General features: G+C 39.6%; 1 protein-coding gene across 1 annotated transcript in view; it reads left to right on the forward strand.

The window, feature by feature from the left end:
• The first annotated feature begins 9,743 nt into the window (after nucleotides 1-9,743).
• LOC137298902 (UPAR/Ly6 domain-containing protein qvr-like) overlaps nucleotides 9,744-20,886 on the forward strand; it is a 44,801-nt gene continuing 33,658 nt past the window's right edge. Inside the window, exon 1 of the mRNA XM_067831268.1 lies at nucleotides 9,744-9,856. Coding sequence (XP_067687369.1) covers nucleotides 9,811-9,856 — 46 coding nt within the window. The 5' untranslated portion in view covers nucleotides 9,744-9,810. The remainder of the gene's footprint in view (nucleotides 9,857-20,886) is intronic.

Here is a 20,886-nt window from a genome sequence, read left to right on the forward strand (position 1 = left end):
TGGAATTATTCTGTGCAGATGCTGCTGGACAATTCTATGTGGGTCTGGTCTTGGAGTGTAGGTTGTCTGGTCACCAGGACAACGGGTTTCACGATTTCAGACGGAAATCAAGGCAGTTCGAATCCACCAACTATTCTTTGACTGACTGAAATCTGCCTCTTTCGGTGCCATTAAATACACGCAGCACATTCCTCCATTGGCAACTACCAATTGCTAGGGAGAGTTTCTGCACAGCCCCATGTACGGTGAACTCTACTACCGAATTCAGTTTCTCGTCGAGGCGCCATCGCCATTAGTTAGGGTGAAATCTTTGTTAAACGTTTAAACTGGGAGTCAAACCTTTGTAAGATTTCAATGTAAGTATGAAACTGGGACTCTCGGAGTCCCTGCACTCGTTTTAACTCTATTGTCAGTGCCCTCCCGTAAGGTGGGTTTTGGAACTTGTCTTCACCCATGCTTGTAGTAAACGCAGCCTTGCTGACGTGTCTGATGCCGATGCGAGCGACGTCAATCAGCGGCTCGTCTGGTGCAGACGTTTACGTGGATTATAGTAATAGAACACATGTATTGCATTGTTAAACATTAACCGAACAGCCAAGCAATGAAACAAACAAAACAAAGGAATGAACTCGGTGAAACAGGGAAATAGATGTGAAAATAGCAGGTTTATTTATAACAGGTTGGCGTTTATTTGTTTATTACTTAGTTGAAATAGGTAGTTTTAACAAGTATCAACATAAAACAATGGTGTTAATATGAATATATCACAACAATACATGTTTTTCCCAACTAGGCCTTTTAATTTGGTCCTGTACCGTGTACTGATCATCCAAAATACCACTTTACAGGTAAAACAATTTATAATTTAAATTATATGATATTCATTATTATAAACAAATACTGAAGCATAATAACTGACGTCACTATAAACAATTGATTTTAACAACTACCGTCAACATTGTTTAGGCCTGAAGACGCATTTACACTCTTTGGTGAGTGTGCAATTGACTATCAAAGCTATGAATAATTTCATAACAAACAGTAAACTTTCAACAAGAGTAAATACATGAAAATGTAATGAGAAAATGCCTAAATCAATTATTTTGTATGTCAATTAGGATAAAATTAAACACATTAAATAATGGAATATAACGTTTTTCATAAATGTATTACGTACGCGAAACCATGGTGAGAAAATCTTAATTGTATACTATAGCTTGCATCAGACATGCACATTTGACTTTGATCAGATATCAAAGGGTGAAAATGATACGATTTGTTCCCCTGTAAACTCATCTATTTCGGATGATTTTACAAAAAGTGTTGAAAAACAAGTTTGGGAGGAACGATTGTTATAGATTATATTAAACAACTTTAGTTTGGTTAAAAAATACCAAGATAAACACCAAAAAACATGTTTTTTTATTTCCGTGAGAACTATTGTTCACATTCAAGTGTCATTTGTGAACAAAGTAATCAGTGGTATTCTGGACTGCCCTGTATCTGAATTTCAGCTCCTACATAGAAGTTGAGTTAAGCGCTCGTAAAATATTTGTTGACAGCTCGGTATTCACCATCACTTGACAGTTGCTCCAGAGCCAAATCTTCCTTCTGGACGAAAGAACCAAATGCAATTAAGTATACGTAGTTTTGCCAGATGATCATATAACGAATACTTACAAAAATAAGGAACGTTCTACTCTGAGGAATTAATAGTTGCCGAAAATATAACCTCTTTGTTAAGCATATCGGTTCAGATTGTATGTTTGATAACAGTTTCAAACAGTTCGATACTGAAGTTGCTCTCCATAGTCAGGGTAAATGGTTTTAAAAAATGCAGAATGAAATTAGATTATTACATTTAAAACACGGGGATGTGTGTATGTACGTGTGACAGTGTAAGGGGGATAACTCTTCTTACTCTATTCTGTCGACTATGAGGCAAGATAATGTTCAAGCTTGGCAGTGAAGGGGTTTATGGTGTTATTTCTACATCGTTAGGTTGTGCTCACAATGCAGCATGTCAGTTTTCGCTCATTGAAAGTGAAATACGATCATAGTAAAAGCGCAAGTGACACGGTACTTCTTCGTTTTAATCACAAGGACTGGACGCAGTGAAAATTACTTAGCTCGGGAACGTCAATCTATTGCGATATCTTGCTTACTTACCAAGACATAGGTTTACATATAAAATATAAACATAAACACACAACTTACTCTGTCTTTCATCTTGTTTATGTTTGTATTAATTTGTGTATATACTGTTCTTAATCTTGCCTTTAAACTTTACAACTCTTACACATTACATTTCCGAGTACACATCTATCCATGATTGAATCACTGTATAAATCCATTTTTCTTTCTTCCTCTTTAGAACAATTGAGAGATCTTGCATTGCCAACCTATCACATACTATCAAATTCATTGTCATGCCCGCACATAACCCGATCTATTATTCGCACGTGTACCATGTACCGACATGAAATTAACAAGTTATATGGGTAATGACATAACACCGAGCGGCGATCGGGTTAATCAGCTGTTCCACATGTTCTAGTAGCAAGAGGAAATACTAGGAAATCAGTAGCTTCCTTTTTGGTAGAAAATGTATGATTCCGCTTCCCAATTGCAAGTGTTGAAACAGAAACTGCGTTTAACATGCTGTTGTTGGACCTGAACGTTTGTTGCGTGTTTTTGTTCCTATGTCTGTTTCAATCACTGGCTACAATTGTTAATATCACCCTGATTTTTCTATCGTTACTTCATCTTGCTGGTGACGTTGAATTACCAGGGCCTATTGTTCAAACAGACCACTTGTCAGTTTTTCACTTGAATGCCAGAAGTATTCGGAACAAGCAGTCTTATTTGTGGGAATATCTATCGGAATATCATGTTATTTGTTTCATTGAGACTCCGTTGGACTCCAGTGTAGATCATGAAACATTAGCCCGGGGGGACTTTCATGACCCGATACATAGAGATAGAAATGCTTTTGGGGTGTTGTCATGATGTATATTTCTCTATACTTTTGACAGACTTCCAAAAGTTGAAAACATATATGATGAATCTATATTGATTCAAAAATTTCTTTCCCAAAAATAATTAATCATATGCACAGCTTACAGGCGTGAAAGTAATACTCCCAACGTTTGGAGCAGGTTTGACAATAGCATTGAAAGTGCTTTAGATATTTCGTGTAAAGTTACTTTTGGAGGCAACTTGAATGAAAATAGACTTTCCACAGCTACTGTAAATCCTACGTAGAAACAACTTACGTAATGTTATAAGTGAACCCAAGAAAACCAGCACTCTTCTAGATCCAGTTGATGTTAGCGATGAAGTTGATGTTGTTGAAAGTGGCGTTGTTGATTTTGATAGAAGTATAAGTGATCACAAAGGCAGGTTTGTCCACAGGTCACGTTTATGTACACGTATCTACAAAAGTTGCCTCTCCTAGAAATGTTGGTGTTACAATAATAAAAACTGAATGCACTTGTCAGTACTACGGGTTGGGTGTCACTGTTTAGTGCCTGTTCTAATGTTGGAGATGCTTGTTGTATATTTTACGAACGTTTTAATAATTATACCAAACAATGTATATCATTCCTTGTACAGTTGTGTGACCTGGGAAGGTCCCGGGGTAGACTAGGCCTTCAGCAACCCATGCTTGCCATAAACGGCGACTATGCTTGTCGTAAGAGGCGACTAACGGGATCGGGTGGTCAGGCTGGCTGACTTGGTTACCACATGTCATCTGTTCCCAATTCCGCTGATCGATGCTTATGTTGTGATGATAAGATCCAATGACAAACCATGGTATGACTCAAATATTCGACGTGAAAGTAGGGAGCGGGATCTACTGTGGAAAAATGCTAAGAGAACACAGAATAAAACTGATGTCATGATATGTTATGAAATACAAAAATACCCCACCGTAATAAAGTTAATAACAGGAAATGTTGTGCAAATGAACATTTTTATTCATACCCTGACGAGTTTGTATTCGAAATTTATGGTGAAAATATAACATCACATGGAACATGTTACACAGTTTGGTCAAGACGTCAGGTTCTGCTTCCTTCATCCCGGCTTTGAAAAGTAACACAGACGAATATGGTACATCACCTTTTTCAGATTTTGATAAAGCTAATATGTTTAAAGAATAGTTTGAGTCATTGTCTAATTTAAATGGTGCAGATACCACTTGTTTATCTCAGTTTGATAAGCGCACCGATGCTTTATTAGAAACCATTAAAATCGAAGTTAATGAGGTTTCAGACTGATCAAAAACGTATCTCTTAAGAAAGCTTCTGGGCCAGACCAGATTAGTCACAACTTAGTCAGAAAAACTGTTAATTTCATTAGTCCAGTCTTGTGCATACTACATTTGTGTGAGTATCCTAGTCAATGGAAGTACACAAATGTTATGCCCTTATTCAAGAAAGGTGATCATTATCGCCCAATTTCACTTATTAGTTGTGTTGAAAAGCTGTTTGAAAGAGTTGTGTTTAAGCATTTCTTTGTTACTAATGATCTGTTATACAAATACCATTGTGGCTTTCGGAGACGTCACCCTACTGAACAATAACTTGAGGAAATTTATAACCAAATTTGCACATCACTTCATATAACAAATTATTATAATAATACTGTTGTATGGTCTCTTGCGACGTATCAAGGTCTTTTGCTAGAGTTTGGCTCAGAGGGCCAAATTAGACATGTATGGAGTTCGTGGAAAGCTCCATGATTGGTTTAACAGTTATGAAACTATATCCAAGCCTATGGTATTGAAAGCAGGAGTTCCCCAGGAATCGGTTTTAGGCCCTTTTCTTTTTATTGTGCATGTAAATGAGATAGCCGATAAACTACATTGTATAACTCAATTTTTCGCTGACGATACTTCATTGGGAACATTTTCAGAGGATAAACAAGTGATGGAAAGGGTCATGAACGAAAATCTAGAATTATGAAGCGATTGGGCGAAGGTCTGGCTAATTTCTTATAATGAGGAAAAATGAAACTATATTATTTACATAGAAAGATGCCCAAAATGACATTAATTTGAAGGTTTAACCTCTACGTCTAAGGGAAGCTGGCATTATCATACTGAAAACAGTGTCCAAAGGGTCATAATTGGTGTATTGTGGAAATTAAACTTCTTACTACATAGAACAACACTATCGAAAATATATACTGTATTCATAAGGCCACACCTTGTCTAATTTATTAAACTGTTGCACTGTTTAAATTTTCTATCCAAGTGAAAAGAAAATGCGCATCTACATATTATTCATATGGAAAGAGGACGCTAAATGTTTTGCACACTAAATTAAGATATATGAGGAGTACACTTAATTATGATGCATTTAGGATAAATGTGAAAAGAAAATGACGCATCATGTCAAAGTGGTCACAGATGTGAGAATGTTTTTCATTACTTCCTGGAATGTCGTTTGTATATTACTCAAAGACATAATCTGTCCGAATCTTTAGAAAACATTGTTAACAGAACACTGATTAGTATAAATCTTATCTTACATGACAATGCAGGTCTCTCAATCACTGAAAATCAGAAACGTGTTCATGGCTGTATCTCGTAAGAAAAACGCTCTCTCGCTTAACATCTGCTGCACATGTCCTGTTGTAAGATGAACTGTGTATTATCGGGAGACGGTTTTCTGAGTTGCACAGCTTGTGCCCAGTCCTTTTCTTAATGAATAGAATATGTCTAAATCGAAACTGCCTTTTTCTTTCCCAGTGAGGACATTGATAATTTGCCCATCTTTAATTAATCATACTTCTTGAAAGAGCTTTATCATTTCCTTTGTCAGCTGACGAGACTACTTTGTGTTTAGTCGATAATGAACGAACCTCAAAAGTAAGTCTCTTAGATCAGTCTGTTCTTTCACCTGCATTGGTACTGGGGCGAGGTGGCTCATTGATGTGGGGCAGTGTATGCAGATCTACGGGACAATTACACACACTTGATTGTCCCCAGGGGACCGCTTTTAGTAACCCAGTCTGCCATCGTGACGTCATACAGCATACAGCAATAGTACAACGAAAAAGGGAGAACCAAGTATCGATTGATGTTGGAAATAGAGATTTAATCTCCCAAGTTCATGGCCTAGCCTAGCCTAGCCTAGCCTAGCCTAGCCTAGCCTAGCCTAGCCTAGCCTAGCCTAGCATAGCAAAGCATAGCGTGTATCATATATGTTATACTATACTATATAACTATACTATATACCATACCATATACCACATACCATGCCATATACCGTGCCGTGCCGTGCCGTGCCGTGCCGTGCCGTGCCGTGCCGTGCCGTGCCGTGCCGTGCCGTGCCCTGCCGTATTACCCATGCCATATTATACCACATCACAATACAACACAACATAGCACAACACAACACACGGCACCACACTACAACAAAACATAACACACTATGCAATTTCATACCACTCAATACTGTACCGTGCCAAACACTACCATACACTACCGTGCGCTATCATATAGTATCATGCAATGTCATACCATAATATATGAGACTACCAGTCACTTCTGAGTGCTGTGTTGGGCACAGATAGGCCTCTTGTGGTCCATGCTCGCCGGATACTTCAAGGGCTTTCAGGTGCATAGGTACTCACCGAAACGTAGTATTAAAATAAATAACATCGCCGCTATTGTGCTAACTATGATAACAGTTACATACATGCAGTTACTTTATTTAAACCGATGGCTTGACGTATGAGTTCGATGTTAAAAATCATTTTCATGACATGATTCTACTCGTTAATAAATAGAAATGAAATTTTGGACGACATCGATAATAGGTATTCTGGAAAACGACATTTTGCATGTAATGTACTGATAGGGAGCAAACCATGCATGTATGGTTGATTGTGTGTGTGCGTACGCGCGTGTCTGATTGTGTAGCTTAAAATATCTGCCGGAAGCCTTACGTGATTTACGTGTGTGTTTGTGTGTCTGTGCGTGCGTTTGTCTGTACAAGAACGCATCGCTTGCACATCCTCTAGGTATTTACCCGGTCGTCACACGACACTTTCAGTCATCCAAGGCATTATATGGCTAAAGAAACTGGCACTATCGCATTCTTCAGTATTAATGAACCATCGATCATTCGTTCAGCTGAATGGAGTACCAGCTCCATGTGCATTTGATAAAAAGTACAAAGTGTCAATAAGATATTGTTTGTCTGCTAATGCACAGAGGACACTTGTTGTTTCCCACGTTTACAGCACATTCGGCAATCCTATTTCTCTTCAACTAGCTCATAACAACTGAGAGAAGGGAATAAAAGGAATTTCGTAAGTGCTTGCTGACGTAAGGCTCAACCTTATACAACTTTGACGGCTCGACCTCCAAGGTCACACAAAGTTGGCGCCGACGTCTAAGGTGTTCTATGAAATAGGAATTTACATATCACATGTAGGTCAACTATCCACTGAAAAAAATCCGTTGTACTATATTGTTAAGTATGTATTGTGCATAGCTGTGACAGATGTTGTATGTTTGAAATGTGTTTAACAGTGACAGTGTGTGTACTGTGTGTGTAACTGTGACAGTGTGTGTACTGTGTGTGTAACCGTGACAGTGTGTGTACTGTGTGTGTAACTGTGACAGTGTGTGTACTGTGTGTGCAAATGTGACAGTGTGTGTACTGTGTGTGCAAATGTGACAATGTGTGTACTCTATGTTTTGTGTGCGTACCGTATGTGTAACCGTGACAGTGTGTGTACCGTACCTTCAACTGACAGTATGTGTTCCGTGTATGTAATTGTGGTAGTGTGTGTACTGTGTGTTTAGTGTCCGTCTTTCTGTGACAATGTATGTTTTATGTGTTTAACTGTGACAGTGTGTGTACTGTCTGTTCAGGGCATGTATACCTGTGCCATTGTGTGTACTGCGTGTTTAATTGTGACAATGCGTGTAACTGTGACAGTGTGCGTAGTGTGTTCAACTCTGACAGTGTGTGTATTATGTGTTTAACTGTAACAGTGTGTGTACTGTGTGTTTAACTGTGGCGGTGTGTAGTGTGTTTGTAACTGTGACAGTGTGTGTACTATGTGTGTAACAGTGTATGTGACAGTGTATGTACCGTACCTTCAACTGACAGTGTGTGTACCGTGTATGTAACTGTGGTAGTGTGTGCACTGTGTGTTTAGTGTGTGTCTATCTGTGACAGTGTATGTTCTATGTGTTTAACTGTGACAGTGTGTGTACTGTGTGTGCAACTGTGACAGTGTGTATACTCTATGTTCAGTGTGCGTACCGTGCGTGTTACTGTGACAGTGTGTGTACTGTATGTGTAACCGTGACAGTGTGTGTACCGTACCCTCAACCGACAGTGTGTGTTCCGTGCATGTAACTGTGGTAGTGTGTGCACAATGTGTTTAGTGTGTGTCTATATGCAACAGTCTATGTTCTGTGTGTGTAACTGACAGTGTGTGTACTGTGTGTGCAAATGTGACAATGTGTGTACTCTATGTTTTGTGTGCGTACCGTGTGTGTATCCGTGACAGTGTGTGTACCGTACCTTCAACTGACAGTGTGTGTTCCGTGCATGTAACTGTGGTAGTGTGTGCACTGCGTGTTTAGTGTGTGTCTATTTGTAACAGTCTATGTTCTGTGTGTGTAACTGACAGTGTGTGTACTGTGTGCGTAACTGTGACAGTGTGTGTACCGTGTGTGCAACTGACAGTGTGTGTACTGTGTGCGTAACTGTGACAGTGTGTGCACTATGTGTGTGCAACTGTGACAGTGTGTGTACTGTGTGTGTAACCGTGACAGTGTGTGTACCGTACCTTCAACTGACAGTGTGTGTTCCGTGCATGTAACTGTGGTAGTGTGTGCACTATGTGTTTAGTGTGTGTCTATCTGTAACAGTCTGTGTTCTGTGTGTGTAACTGACAGTGTGTGTACTGTGTGCGTAACTGTGACAGTGTGTGTCTTGTGTGTGCAATTGTGACAGTGTGTGTACTCTATGTTAAGTGTGCGTACCGTGTGTGTAACTGTGACAGTGTGCTGACCGCGTGTGTAACTGTGACAGTGTGTGTACCGTGTGTGCAACTGACAGTGTGTGTACTGTGTGCGTAACTGTGACAGTGTGTGTACTATGTGTGTGCAACTGTGACAGTGTGTGTACTGTCTGTTCATTGTGTACCGTGTGTGTAACTGACAATGTGTGTATCGTGTGTGTAATTGTGACAGTATTTGTACCGTGTGTGTATCTAGTGTGTGTATGATTTATGATGTAATAACTGTGACATTGTGTTAACCATTTATTTACCACCTGTGTAACTTCGGAGGAGTGACCACTTGTAACCAGGTGTCAGATGTGATCACCATTATCTATGCATGTCAGTGATAGCCCTTCTGTGTCTTAACAGTGGGGCAGTTATCTGCCCCGACCTTTTCAAGTGTCAGCGTTCAACGGCCAACAGTACAACACCGCGTGACCGCCCATTCTACGGTTTTAATAATCGAATGTTGTAAGCACAATGACCCAGCTAAGGAATTATTCAGTTGACGAGGGATAGAACATGAGACACAAGACGGTCAGACGCTGTCGCTGAAAGCAGAAAACACGTCTCCATTCATGTTCCACGCCACACGGCAGAATATTCAGGCGCTAACCAGCTCTTATAGAATGCCCTTATTTATTTCAATTACAATATGACACTCTTTGATAGGCGCGACAGATGGTTGCCTGCATTAAAGATCTGAGTTTCACGTCCATAGTAAGCACATGTTGGTGCTGTGAGAATGCTACGTAATAACCACCGCAAGAAATGGACCTCCAGGTCTATGGAATAGCAACTCGAGCTCTTTTAACAGGTCAGTACACATTCATATTTCCTCATACATACCATGTGCTCTACTCTAACGATTCTTCTAAAGACAAACGAAATGTCATTACTATTATTAATGAAAATGCCATAGCTATCTTTTCTGTTAATATCATTAATTTGTTTTGTGTTTTAACTGAAATATTTTTTTGATTATGCTTACGTTTGTTCTGATTTATTTCTGTGGCCACCTAAAGATCTGCTAATTAGCAATGTATACGTTGAAATTGGATGGCCTGCGCTGTGAAACTGGGTAAAACTATCAGCTCCACATGTGAACATACCGACCTACGATATATAATTTCTAATATTACGTACTAGCGTTCTCGTAAACAGCAGCTGTATATTGCTAGCGACAATGCCTGTGATGCTAACAAGTCCAACATAGGCTCAATTCAGGTTAGCTGAGTGAAGGTCAGGGCATTACTCTATAACGACATATTTCAATTACATGTGCAGCGGAACCATATAACAGTGAAGTATCCCAGTTGAAGTACAGCGTACCAGCTGATGTGGACGGGAAGGTCGATGTTATGTATACATATACACCTGCCATGCAACGGCGGCGTGTAAACAGACCAGAAAATCAAGTGATCAATGAACCAGGAAATCCTGTTAATTTTGAATTATCACGCAGACGTACAGAGAACCCACTCCTTGCTACATCTAGGTGTTGCAGAACTTGTCTAATCCCGTCTATATCGAGTCTGCTATTATAGTATATGGAAATCTACGTGTTGTATATCTAGTCTCCCCCGGTCTATATCGAGTCTGCTATTATAGTATAAAACATCTACGTGTTGTATATCTAGTCTCCCCCGGTCTATATCGAGTCTGCTATTATAGTATAAAACATCTACGTGTTGTATATCTAGTCTCCCCCGTCTATATTAAGTCTGCTATTATAGTATAAAACATCTACGTGGTGTATATCTAGTCTCCCCCGGTCTATATCGAGTCTGCTATTATAGTAAAAAACATCTACGTGTTGTATATCTAGTCTCCCCCGTCTATATTAAGTCTGCTATTATAGTATAAAACATCTACGTGGTGTATATCTAGTCTCCCCCGGTCTATATCGAGTCTGCTATTATAGTATAAAACATCTACGTGTTGTATATCTAGTCCCACCGTCTATAACGAGTCTTCTGTTATAGTAAGTAACATCTACGTGTTGTATATCTAGTCTCCCCCGTCTATATTGAGTTTTCTGTGTAGTAAGTAACATCTAGTTTCCACCCGTCTATGACGTGTTTTCTGTAATTATAGTAAATCGTTTCTAAAGTGTTGTATATGTAGTCTCATCCCATCTATAACGAGTCCCGTGTTACAGTACATCAGATCTCGGTGTTACTATCACATGTTCACTAGTTGCTTCGTGTATTAGCACAATCTGATAAGGCTGTGGAAAGGATAATATGTATCGTTACACGAAGAAAGATTATTCGTATCTGTCGCACATTAACAAAACATTTCCAGTCGTTTTTATCATTCAATACAACGCAACAGACTTTAATCAGATATCTTATCAGAATCCACATTAGAAACGTTAAAAATGTATTAAAGATCATAAGTTAAAATAAATGTCATTGGACGTAGAACTGTAGTAATTACGGTGTAAAATACTTGGAATGAGCCGTTTCCTGAAAAAAATAGACAGACTCGAACACACATTATATTGTGGTCAGAATCAACAGGAGCATGATCAAAATACTCAACCAAATGACGTTACGTGTAACCCCGCAATGGAGGTAGCGTCTGTATGGTTGTTGTGTTACTGTAAGGTAACTATACAAACGACGAAACCTAGATTGCAGCATCATTTTATTGAACTAAAATTACACGACCTTCCAAGACTTCACCGTGATAAAATTGTTGGAACAGAAGTCAGATCGACCGTTATCACATAATGCTCTCCAGGCCGCTGTACCCTCTACATCGCTGTACCTCACAAACACAGTCCGGTTTGTGACGTCCCCGCGATATCCAGCGCGCACTTGGCATGCGCAGTCACTGAAGTCAATGTTAACCTTTTCGTCCCACTGCTTCTGGTTGAATCAGGCATAGCTGCGGACCATAAATGAAGTTGCCTTAAGATACGTCATGCATATGTCGTCTAGTTCTGGATGCCCGCAGTGTCGATGGTTTAGCCGTTTGCTGGGTTCGATTCCCTTACTGGTATATTACTGGTGGGATACTGCTTGCTCAAATCGGCATAAAAACATACTCAGTCACGTACTAACGCGAAATGACCTAAGATCATCAAATCTGCAGAATTGGGCAAAATTAGCAAAGAACACCAAGCCAAGTGTCACTTTTTATCCTTCCTTTGAAATACGAATATATGTATGTTTTGGTCACTGCTGTGCCAAAGATTTCGTTAACGATCTTTGTAGTTTAGTGTATGTAAAAAAAGTCTGTCTAGACCAAGCACCGATACTTAAGATGTGTGACTTAACTTTTCGTTTGTTTATCAGGCAAGGTTAAAATACATTTAATGCAGACAATTTATAGCTTCATTATTTGACCTTAGGGGTTATAGAAGGAAAATACAGTATGCTTATTTTGGTTTTTGTGTAAGTGGAAATCGAAGAAAGTGTTGCTGAATTTCATTATTTAACCATGACGTATTCCTGCAACATTTTGATAATGTGATATGTGGCATATTAGTCAGTTAAAAAGGTATTACAGGTGCAAGAAATGAATTTGTAACCACGTGACTCCTGCCATGTTTAAAATATATAATTGAAATTACATAGGCAAAGAGTCTAATAAAGTATGTTTCTAGCTGAAGGTATATTTTATATGAGACATATTTTGCTAACTTTTACAAATTTGAAATTAAGAGAAAAGCCCTTTAAGCACAATGCGATATAATATCGTTAACTTTCAACTGCAAATCAGGGCCCCCAATTGTCTAAAGCGTCGCAAGTCACTGTTTGGAGTTGCTTCCCTTGGGTGTATCAGAAACCTGTGCACGGAGGCTGTGAGTCTTGTCGATGCGCAGCTAGCTTTACGTCTGATCAAGCTTACCAAGCAACTGTTCACATTTCACATCAGCGAATACCTTTATGACCATGTCATTCCTCTTTCACGTTTGTGTCTTTGTTGGCATACATCGATTTACGTCTACATTAAGATTTATGTCTGAAATATGTTATCAGAACTATCGTTTAGACATAAATATACGTCTATAGGCCTTCAACAGCTTGTGCATGTTCTGCAACATTCCATACAACGGATAGAACACACAGTCCTGCGACCTGTGTCATTGACGTCTCCAATAAAACAACAGCTGTACACACAGGCACCAAGGCACTGGCCCAGTTAAAGTATAGATGATAGATATTCTTAAGCAAATAGTCGTCTCCAATATCCATATAATCAGATTCCATTGGACATAACATGAAAATAGCAGTAATATGATATGAACTGATCAGAGAAAATGAGTGACGGCACCTGTAAAAGGTAAACATGCCCTGGCCTTCAGGGTGGAACCCATCTTTCAAACAATATACATGAAGCATATGCGTTGTCTGGTTCCGTACAGCATCACCCTTTGCATGTAAGTAACCGATGTACTTCTGTCTGTAAGAATCCATTGCACGAAATCGTACTGGCTGCATTTTGGGTCTTCGATGCATTAGATCGGAAAGAAAACTCAACGTTTTTTTGACGGAGCGAGACTGTAAAACGACCACGCAGGATCAACTGTACATTTGAGAATATACACAGTTTAGTGTTTCAAATAATAAGGGCAAAACAGTCACTCAAACATCACCGACAATTGACAAGACGTCTTAACGATAGGGAGCTGTGGGTAGTCTAGTGGTTAAAGCGTTCACTGGTCAAGCCTGGGTTCGATTCTCCACATGGGTACAATGAGTGAAGCCAGAATTTCTGGTGTTGCCGTCGTGAAATTGCTGGAATACTGCCAAAAGCGTCGGGTATAAAAGTGCCATGTACTGATGATGATAATCCACGTTTCTGATTCACTAAATCTGTAGAATCTATTTCATCGCCATAAGATGATGAGTATTTGCATTTGAAAGTTTGGAAACCAGAAAACATTTGAAATGCTTCAGGCTTTCTGGAATGTTATCAACAACTTTTTTGAAAACAACACATTGTGCATATCCAGCGGGTCTATATCTATGCCACCGTCGGAGAGAAAACTCATAGTGGGATATTTGACGAAATGTCATATTTGAGGAAGTAACACCACGATTCCATTGCGCTCTACCAATACCACGTGTAAATGTCTCCAAGAACGTGCTTGAATCTCAGTTCATAGAGATACATGTGATAGATTATCAAATAAACCAACTGTGAAGTCTTGAGCTGAATCGATAAATTCTTTAAATAGCTGTATGTTGTTATACATTATTTAGACGTTTAAACTAGGTGAGGCAGCGCTGAAACGGTAAACGTTTGTTAATAAACACGTTCGTTAAAATAGTGTGTTAGTATGGTTTTACGCCGCTTTTAGAAATATTCCAGCAATCTAATGACGGGCAGGGATCGAACCAGGGTCTTCCGCGTGATGAAACAACGCTTTAACCAATGTGCTAACCCACGCCCTGGACGATTGTGAAGTTGATAAGGAGGTATATAGTTGTGTTATTCAAAGCAATGGACCGGAATCTGAGAACATTCAGAAAAAAATGCAGGTGCCCTACTTCAAAGTGTAGAGGCTTGAATGTGTTTATATAAAAGATAACTATAGGCCACTGAAGCAAGGTACCTGAATCATAGTTATACGTATGCTGGGATTTTAAACAAAGCACGCTTATGTCTGGAATCAAATCCTCCTGGCTTCGCCGGCGAATACTACACTATATTGCACACATGCATTTTTTCAAACATATGTTTAAAATCGCACTAGTAACATAGATATCTGTGCAAACAAACCCCATATTTCAATTATGAGTCAAATCAATACTCGGTAAATATAGAGTCTGGTATAGGCAGAAGCTTAGACCTATTACACAGGGTAAGGCGATGCTCTCTTTCCCGGGGATGCCATGATTTGTATTCAATGCAAAGTGAGGTACTTGTAATGCTATCATTCCTTGCTACTCTCGCATCATCTCGCGTCCTGTTACGTGACATATTCCCGGGCGAGCTCGAAGTTCATATATCCAGCGACTGAGATCAGCTTCAAAAACTGAGGAAACCTACCTAGATTTGAGGTGTCTAAGTAGCATAGGCTTCTGAAATGACATTGCTTCATACTGTGTTTATGTATGCGAAAAAAAACAACAATAGTTGCTTGTGCGTCAGAGGCAGTGCAGAGACTCGGTTGTAGAAGCTGCTGCGTGTAGAACTGGGAAAGTGTGTGACACGTGAACTACAGGTGAAGTACACGGCGTGATTTCAGTTGTAGAACTGAAAATATATTTATAGAGCTGGTAAGGTGTTGTGACAGGTGTAGAGCTGGGACGGTGTTATGGCAGGTGTAGAGCTGGGAAGGTGCGGTGGTAGGTGTAGAGCTGGGAAGGTGTTTTGGCAGGCCTAGAGCTTGGAAGGTGTTATGGCATGTGTAGAGCTGGGAAGGTGTGGTGGCAGGTGTAGAGCTTTGATGGTGGTGTGATAGATGTAGGGCGCTGGGAAGGCGTTATGACAGGTGTAGAGCTGGGAAGGTGGTGTGACTGGTGTGGAGTTGGTGAGGTGTTGTGACTGGTGTAGAGCCAGGAAGATGTTGGACAGGTGTAGTGTTATGGCAGGTGTAAAGCCAGGATGGTGTGGCAGGTGTAGAGTTGGTAAGGTGTTGTGACAAGTATTGCGCATGGAAGCTGTTGTGATAGGTGTAGAGATGGTAAGGTGTTGTGGTAGATGTAGAGCCAGGAAGGTGTTGTGGTAGATGTAGAACTGGTAACGTGGTGTGACAGGTGTAGAGTCCAAGAGCATGTTCCGTTTTACCTCACAAGTTGTAGAATATCGAGATAAAACGCTGGACCTTTGGAATATAGCTCGGCATAGAGGGTGAGTAGCCCATTAGAAAGTCATCCCGGTTCAGGTAACATTTGGTAGTTCTATTGTTGAAAGGTGAATAGCTTGAATTGTCTCCACCACTTCCTTGTTTTCACCTCCTTTTTCCCCTCTTTTGAAAGAAGCAAGGATGTAAACACCGCTCCTTACCTCCGCGAACAAGGATAGGTGGAAAGCTCGAAATATCTTCCTCCCCAGAAATTAGGAGCGAGTTTGAGGAGTCCCACATAACACGTTCTAGGTAAAAGCAGCTTTAAAAGATAGAAGATGCTGATTCTGATCGGTTTATTTCAGTTTTGAAAGGGAGTATTCAGGATGTGCTCGTTTCCCCTGTTTACTCTCATTTTGTTCAGATAAAAAGAAGAATGTTTACGACATATATCCTTGCTTTGTTACCCACGCTTGATTTCTATATTTCACAGAAACATCCTCTTTACATTTCATAAACCACAATGCTCCATTGCAAAGGGATTTCGCGTCATTGTCGAAATGAACGTTAATTGATTCCGAATCTGAGCAGTCAATCAACTGTGTACAAACTTTACATTCGTGTAGCCATTAAAAACATAACGTATGGCCAATGTTAAGATATTATGAAAATTATTTTTTGTTGTTAATCAGCCGCTTTAATAAACACCACTGCAAACACTTTCCAGTAATACTTACAAAATCTATCACTCTAAACACAATTCTAATTTTGTTAGAATGTTGGATGATACTGACTTTTACACAATTTATTGCCATAGATGTCATCTGATGACATCTGATCTATCTTTGATGTCAACAGAGATTGTAATATTCAAAATACGTTTTGAATGAAAGTAATATTTCATACCATTTGCTAATTTGCAATGAAAGAAAATTCAATCAAGATTTCCCCGAAAGGTATATTTTCTGAAGAAAAAGTGTTAAATTCAGGAAATGCCGATGTCAATAATGGTATGGTCATTTAAATGCATATTACGAGTCGACACTTTATCAAAACAAGCAAGTTTGTATTCATGCTGATGCAAGTCTAATGGCGAAGCATAATATAAACATATATTTTAGATTTCAATTAGTTAGTGAGTACAATATCACGTTGGTGTTACCCGCTAATTTGATCACAGTCAATACGTTGACACTGTACATGTACAGACAGACAGACAGACAGACAGACGGAGGTATTACAGTAAAATACAGTATTGCAATGATATCCTCCCATTTATTACACAGGGAGTTAAGCTTCTTCTGATGCGCAGTTTTGGCTAGTCCATTATTGGTGTAGGTATAGCGGCAATAAACTCCTAAACTGACTGTGTAACAACAGGCAATATCAGAGTGTGTGTAACAAATGAGAGACAACCGTTGCAATTTGCCGATAATGTATATTGCATGCACTTATTCTATTTTCAAAGTTCGTCAGGTTACACAACGTGCGTTGAACAATTTGTACAAGAACATAGGTGTAGCTTGGATTGTTCTATCAATGGACTGCATGAGCTGAGCAAATTTTATGTAAAGTTGGATTTTCAATGAAATATTGGTTGATATATGTTTTCCACAGATGGTGATACTTGGAACATGGGAGAACATGGCATTCATCGTGGATGACCTTGGTATAATTTGCACATTTCTCATAATCTTTGACCGCGGATTATATTTTCCTGACGACCAGATTCATTAGTAAGTTGAAGCTGTTGTGATTTTACACAGATATATGAAGGGATATTGAGGAATGAAGTACAAAAACTAACATATCTATATCGTTATAGTAACACTATACACTGATTTTAAATCGGTAACCTTTTATAGTGTAAATAGTGCAAGCATGGAATAAAGAAAGGGCTTCAGAGGACACGATTCAAATTGCAATTCGCAAGTTATCCAAACTTCAACTGACAGTGGCCACAAACGTTGACTTTAAAGGTAATAATACATTTATTGAATTTTGAGCAATTTAAACCTCCCCAGGTACATGGTCAAAGTGTCGGCCCAGAGCGCGATTGGTTTGATTCCCATGATCGGCACATTCCATGTAATGGAAATTATGAGGCAATATTGTAAGGTTAGAGTGAATTGTCAAGCAACAAGAAGCCACTCGTGCAAAGGAAACACTGCAAGTAAGGGTTTTGTAAAAAATCTAATTATCCTTTGGGATGCTGATTAAGAGCGCGAGATTACAACAAAACCAATTTGAACAAAATGCAGACAAAATCTGTCGTAAACAGGAAACCAGATCAGCACTAAACTGGGACACATTGGTGCCCATGGGAAGTCTACGTCTTGTCTAAATGTCTCACTGCCACATTTACATGGAAGTCCAGAATTTCACATTGTTTTCTAGGTAAACCCCAGACAACTTTTACTTTTAGTTGTTTACACGTTGCCCTGAATCTGTAGCTATCGGCATCTGCGGTCACGTCGTTTGAGGAACACTGCACCAGATTGTTTCTTAACGCTTGTCTTTGCGTTAGTCATAGGGGTCAGTTGTATACAAAGATGGCAGAGGCAGATGTGTAACAGAAATAAACCTAGTTATTGTTTGAGATTGTAACAAATCAAGCAAAACCTTTGAGGTTTTGGAATCTGCATGGTACTGATTCCAGCTGTCCCAAATACTTTCCGTACCAATAGGGAAAGTCCTACCTTGATTGCGAAAAAAATCCAGCTTAGTCTTTGAGACCGGGGCTTGGTGACTTAGTGACTAGACTCAGCAATATATCTTTCCTTGCAAGGGGATTTGTAATCAGTGCGGGTAAAGCATATTGGACATCGCTTGCATGACAGATACCTTTGTTAGTTAAACTACTAGCTTTATTTCAACTGCTCTCATGTTTTGATCAAACACTGAATGAAGTGATAAATGCGTATACACACAGATGGTTCTGTTATTAGAGGAGAGGAAAACAACAAGTCCTCGTGCAAGACATCTTGCTGCTTACTGTGTCACAAGTGTTTTCGTCCAGTTTCGTTCCCACTCTTCCAGTCTTTCCACTCTGAAAGACACTTCACTGGTTTGTATTTATTGTGTCCATTACTTGGAGCTTCGGCAGTATTCAAATGGTTTTAAAGATGTAATTTTATGTGGCAGGATATAGCACACAACCTTTTGGGCATTGTTGGAGTAACTGCTGAACATTGTTTTGTCACAAATAATTATATGACTTACGAAGTGGAAGCTGTGTCAGCCATTGTGGAATACATTACGATCTTCAAAATACACGTGTGCATCCTCACAAAATTGAAGAACTTGGACAAAAGGGAAAGAGAAGAAAGTAAATTACGTTTAAAACATTCAGTTTCCGTCTTGGCACATTTCAAATACTGAAAAAAAATCATTGTGTGTAGTGGAATATTTTCTAGTTTTGCCAAATTAGTTCAAGGAAAGGTCAAGATCTATATAACCATCGATTCTGTAGACTGCTACTGTTCCACTAATCAACTGAAGTTCTTTGAGTACTGAGATTTCTGTCAAGGGTATTACCTTGTTATTCTAGCAGCCCCTGTGGTTCCTGAAGATCTGGCAACAAAACCTTCAGTAGCGACGCGTGGAACATTTCCAAACATACGGAGGCAAGAAAGAAACTTCACATTCTTTCTGCAGGGTACTATAAAAGAACAAGTGATGGTAAGATGGTTAAATAGTTATTATGTCATTGCTGAGATCTATGTGATGTGCTCGATACACTGACGGTGCCACAATCAGATCCAACAGGCTACACCGCCGTTACAAAACATGGGTATACAGAATGGAGATTGGCAGCCCGTAACCGATTTCGAATGGTCTTTGAGGACAGTCGACCTCTAAACATCTCAGCCCTGGTTCGTGTAGCCGGCAGAAATCTGTCACGTAGGTGACGTAGGACGATTTGACGGTCTTCTGTTCGTGACGTCACACGTGGACGACCCGACCTTGGGCGATCAAAAGTCGTGCCAGTTTGTTGTAGACGATCTCGCAAGTCATACAGAGTACGACGGCTGCATCCCATTGCTTTTGCGACGTCAATAACTGATCTTCCCGCTTGCAACAACGTTCACGTTGGATATTTAACAATCGTGGCATTTAAAGTACCGTTAGAATTGTGGTTTAAAAGTTTGCTTTTTTTTCAATTCTTGAGGCCAATGCAAACACGTGCAAATGAAGAAAACTTCGATGGAAAGATCACATGATCGACTGCACGTGCAAAACTTGATTTGGCCCCAACGCCATTTCCACGATGAATAGATGGGTTAGAGTGGGTTTTGCTAACGTTTTTCTAGAGTGGAATGATAGGGATCCCATTTCGGATACATAGATGTATCATCAGAGAAAATATATTCTTTTTCTAAAATGACCACAAGTGACGACTGAAGGGGACAGCAATTTTGGTTGTTTTGGGGAAGACTTCGCATACGCATGTGATTGTTTAGGACTAACTTGTGTAGCGGGGTGTACGACGTACTTACAAACACATGGCGATGACAATATGTGTCATACTGAGTCATGGACACAGGCTTGTGGAATACCATATGGAATCGTACAAAAGTGATATTGTATGTTTAAGGAGCTGGTTCAGATATTTCATGTTTGTCTAGTAAGTATTCCCGTTCAGTTGGGTTCAGTGCCTGCATCAAAGAAGAACAGGATTATGCTCACAAATCTCATTGACTGTTATACTGTTATACACTTGTGTGCAGCAACGAACAAACTGCCCAACGAGAATGAGAATGGCTATGCGTTTCAGCAATATTCCAGCAAATATCACGACGAGTCCATAGATGGGTTTCACATTTGTACTTCACATGTGTACCCATATAGGGAATCAAACCAGTGCCTTCAGCGTGACAACTACTAGGCTACCTCACTGCCCCTGCTTGTACCTTTAATACTTTGAACGCTGAGTGATACACAGAAGCTGGGATATTTTTCACATCTGGTCAAAATAGGAACTCTACTCACTAGGATGTTAGAACTGTACATGTGTGTTTTCCGGATTGGAAACTGGTTTCGAAATCAAGATGAGAAGAAGAAAAAAACACTCAGCGAAGCGCATTACACGGTTCTGG

The sequence above is a fragment of the Haliotis asinina genome, chromosome 10, assembly GCF_037392515.1.
Source record: "Haliotis asinina isolate JCU_RB_2024 chromosome 10, JCU_Hal_asi_v2, whole genome shotgun sequence".
NCBI lineage: Eukaryota > Metazoa > Mollusca > Gastropoda > Lepetellida > Haliotidae > Haliotis > Haliotis asinina.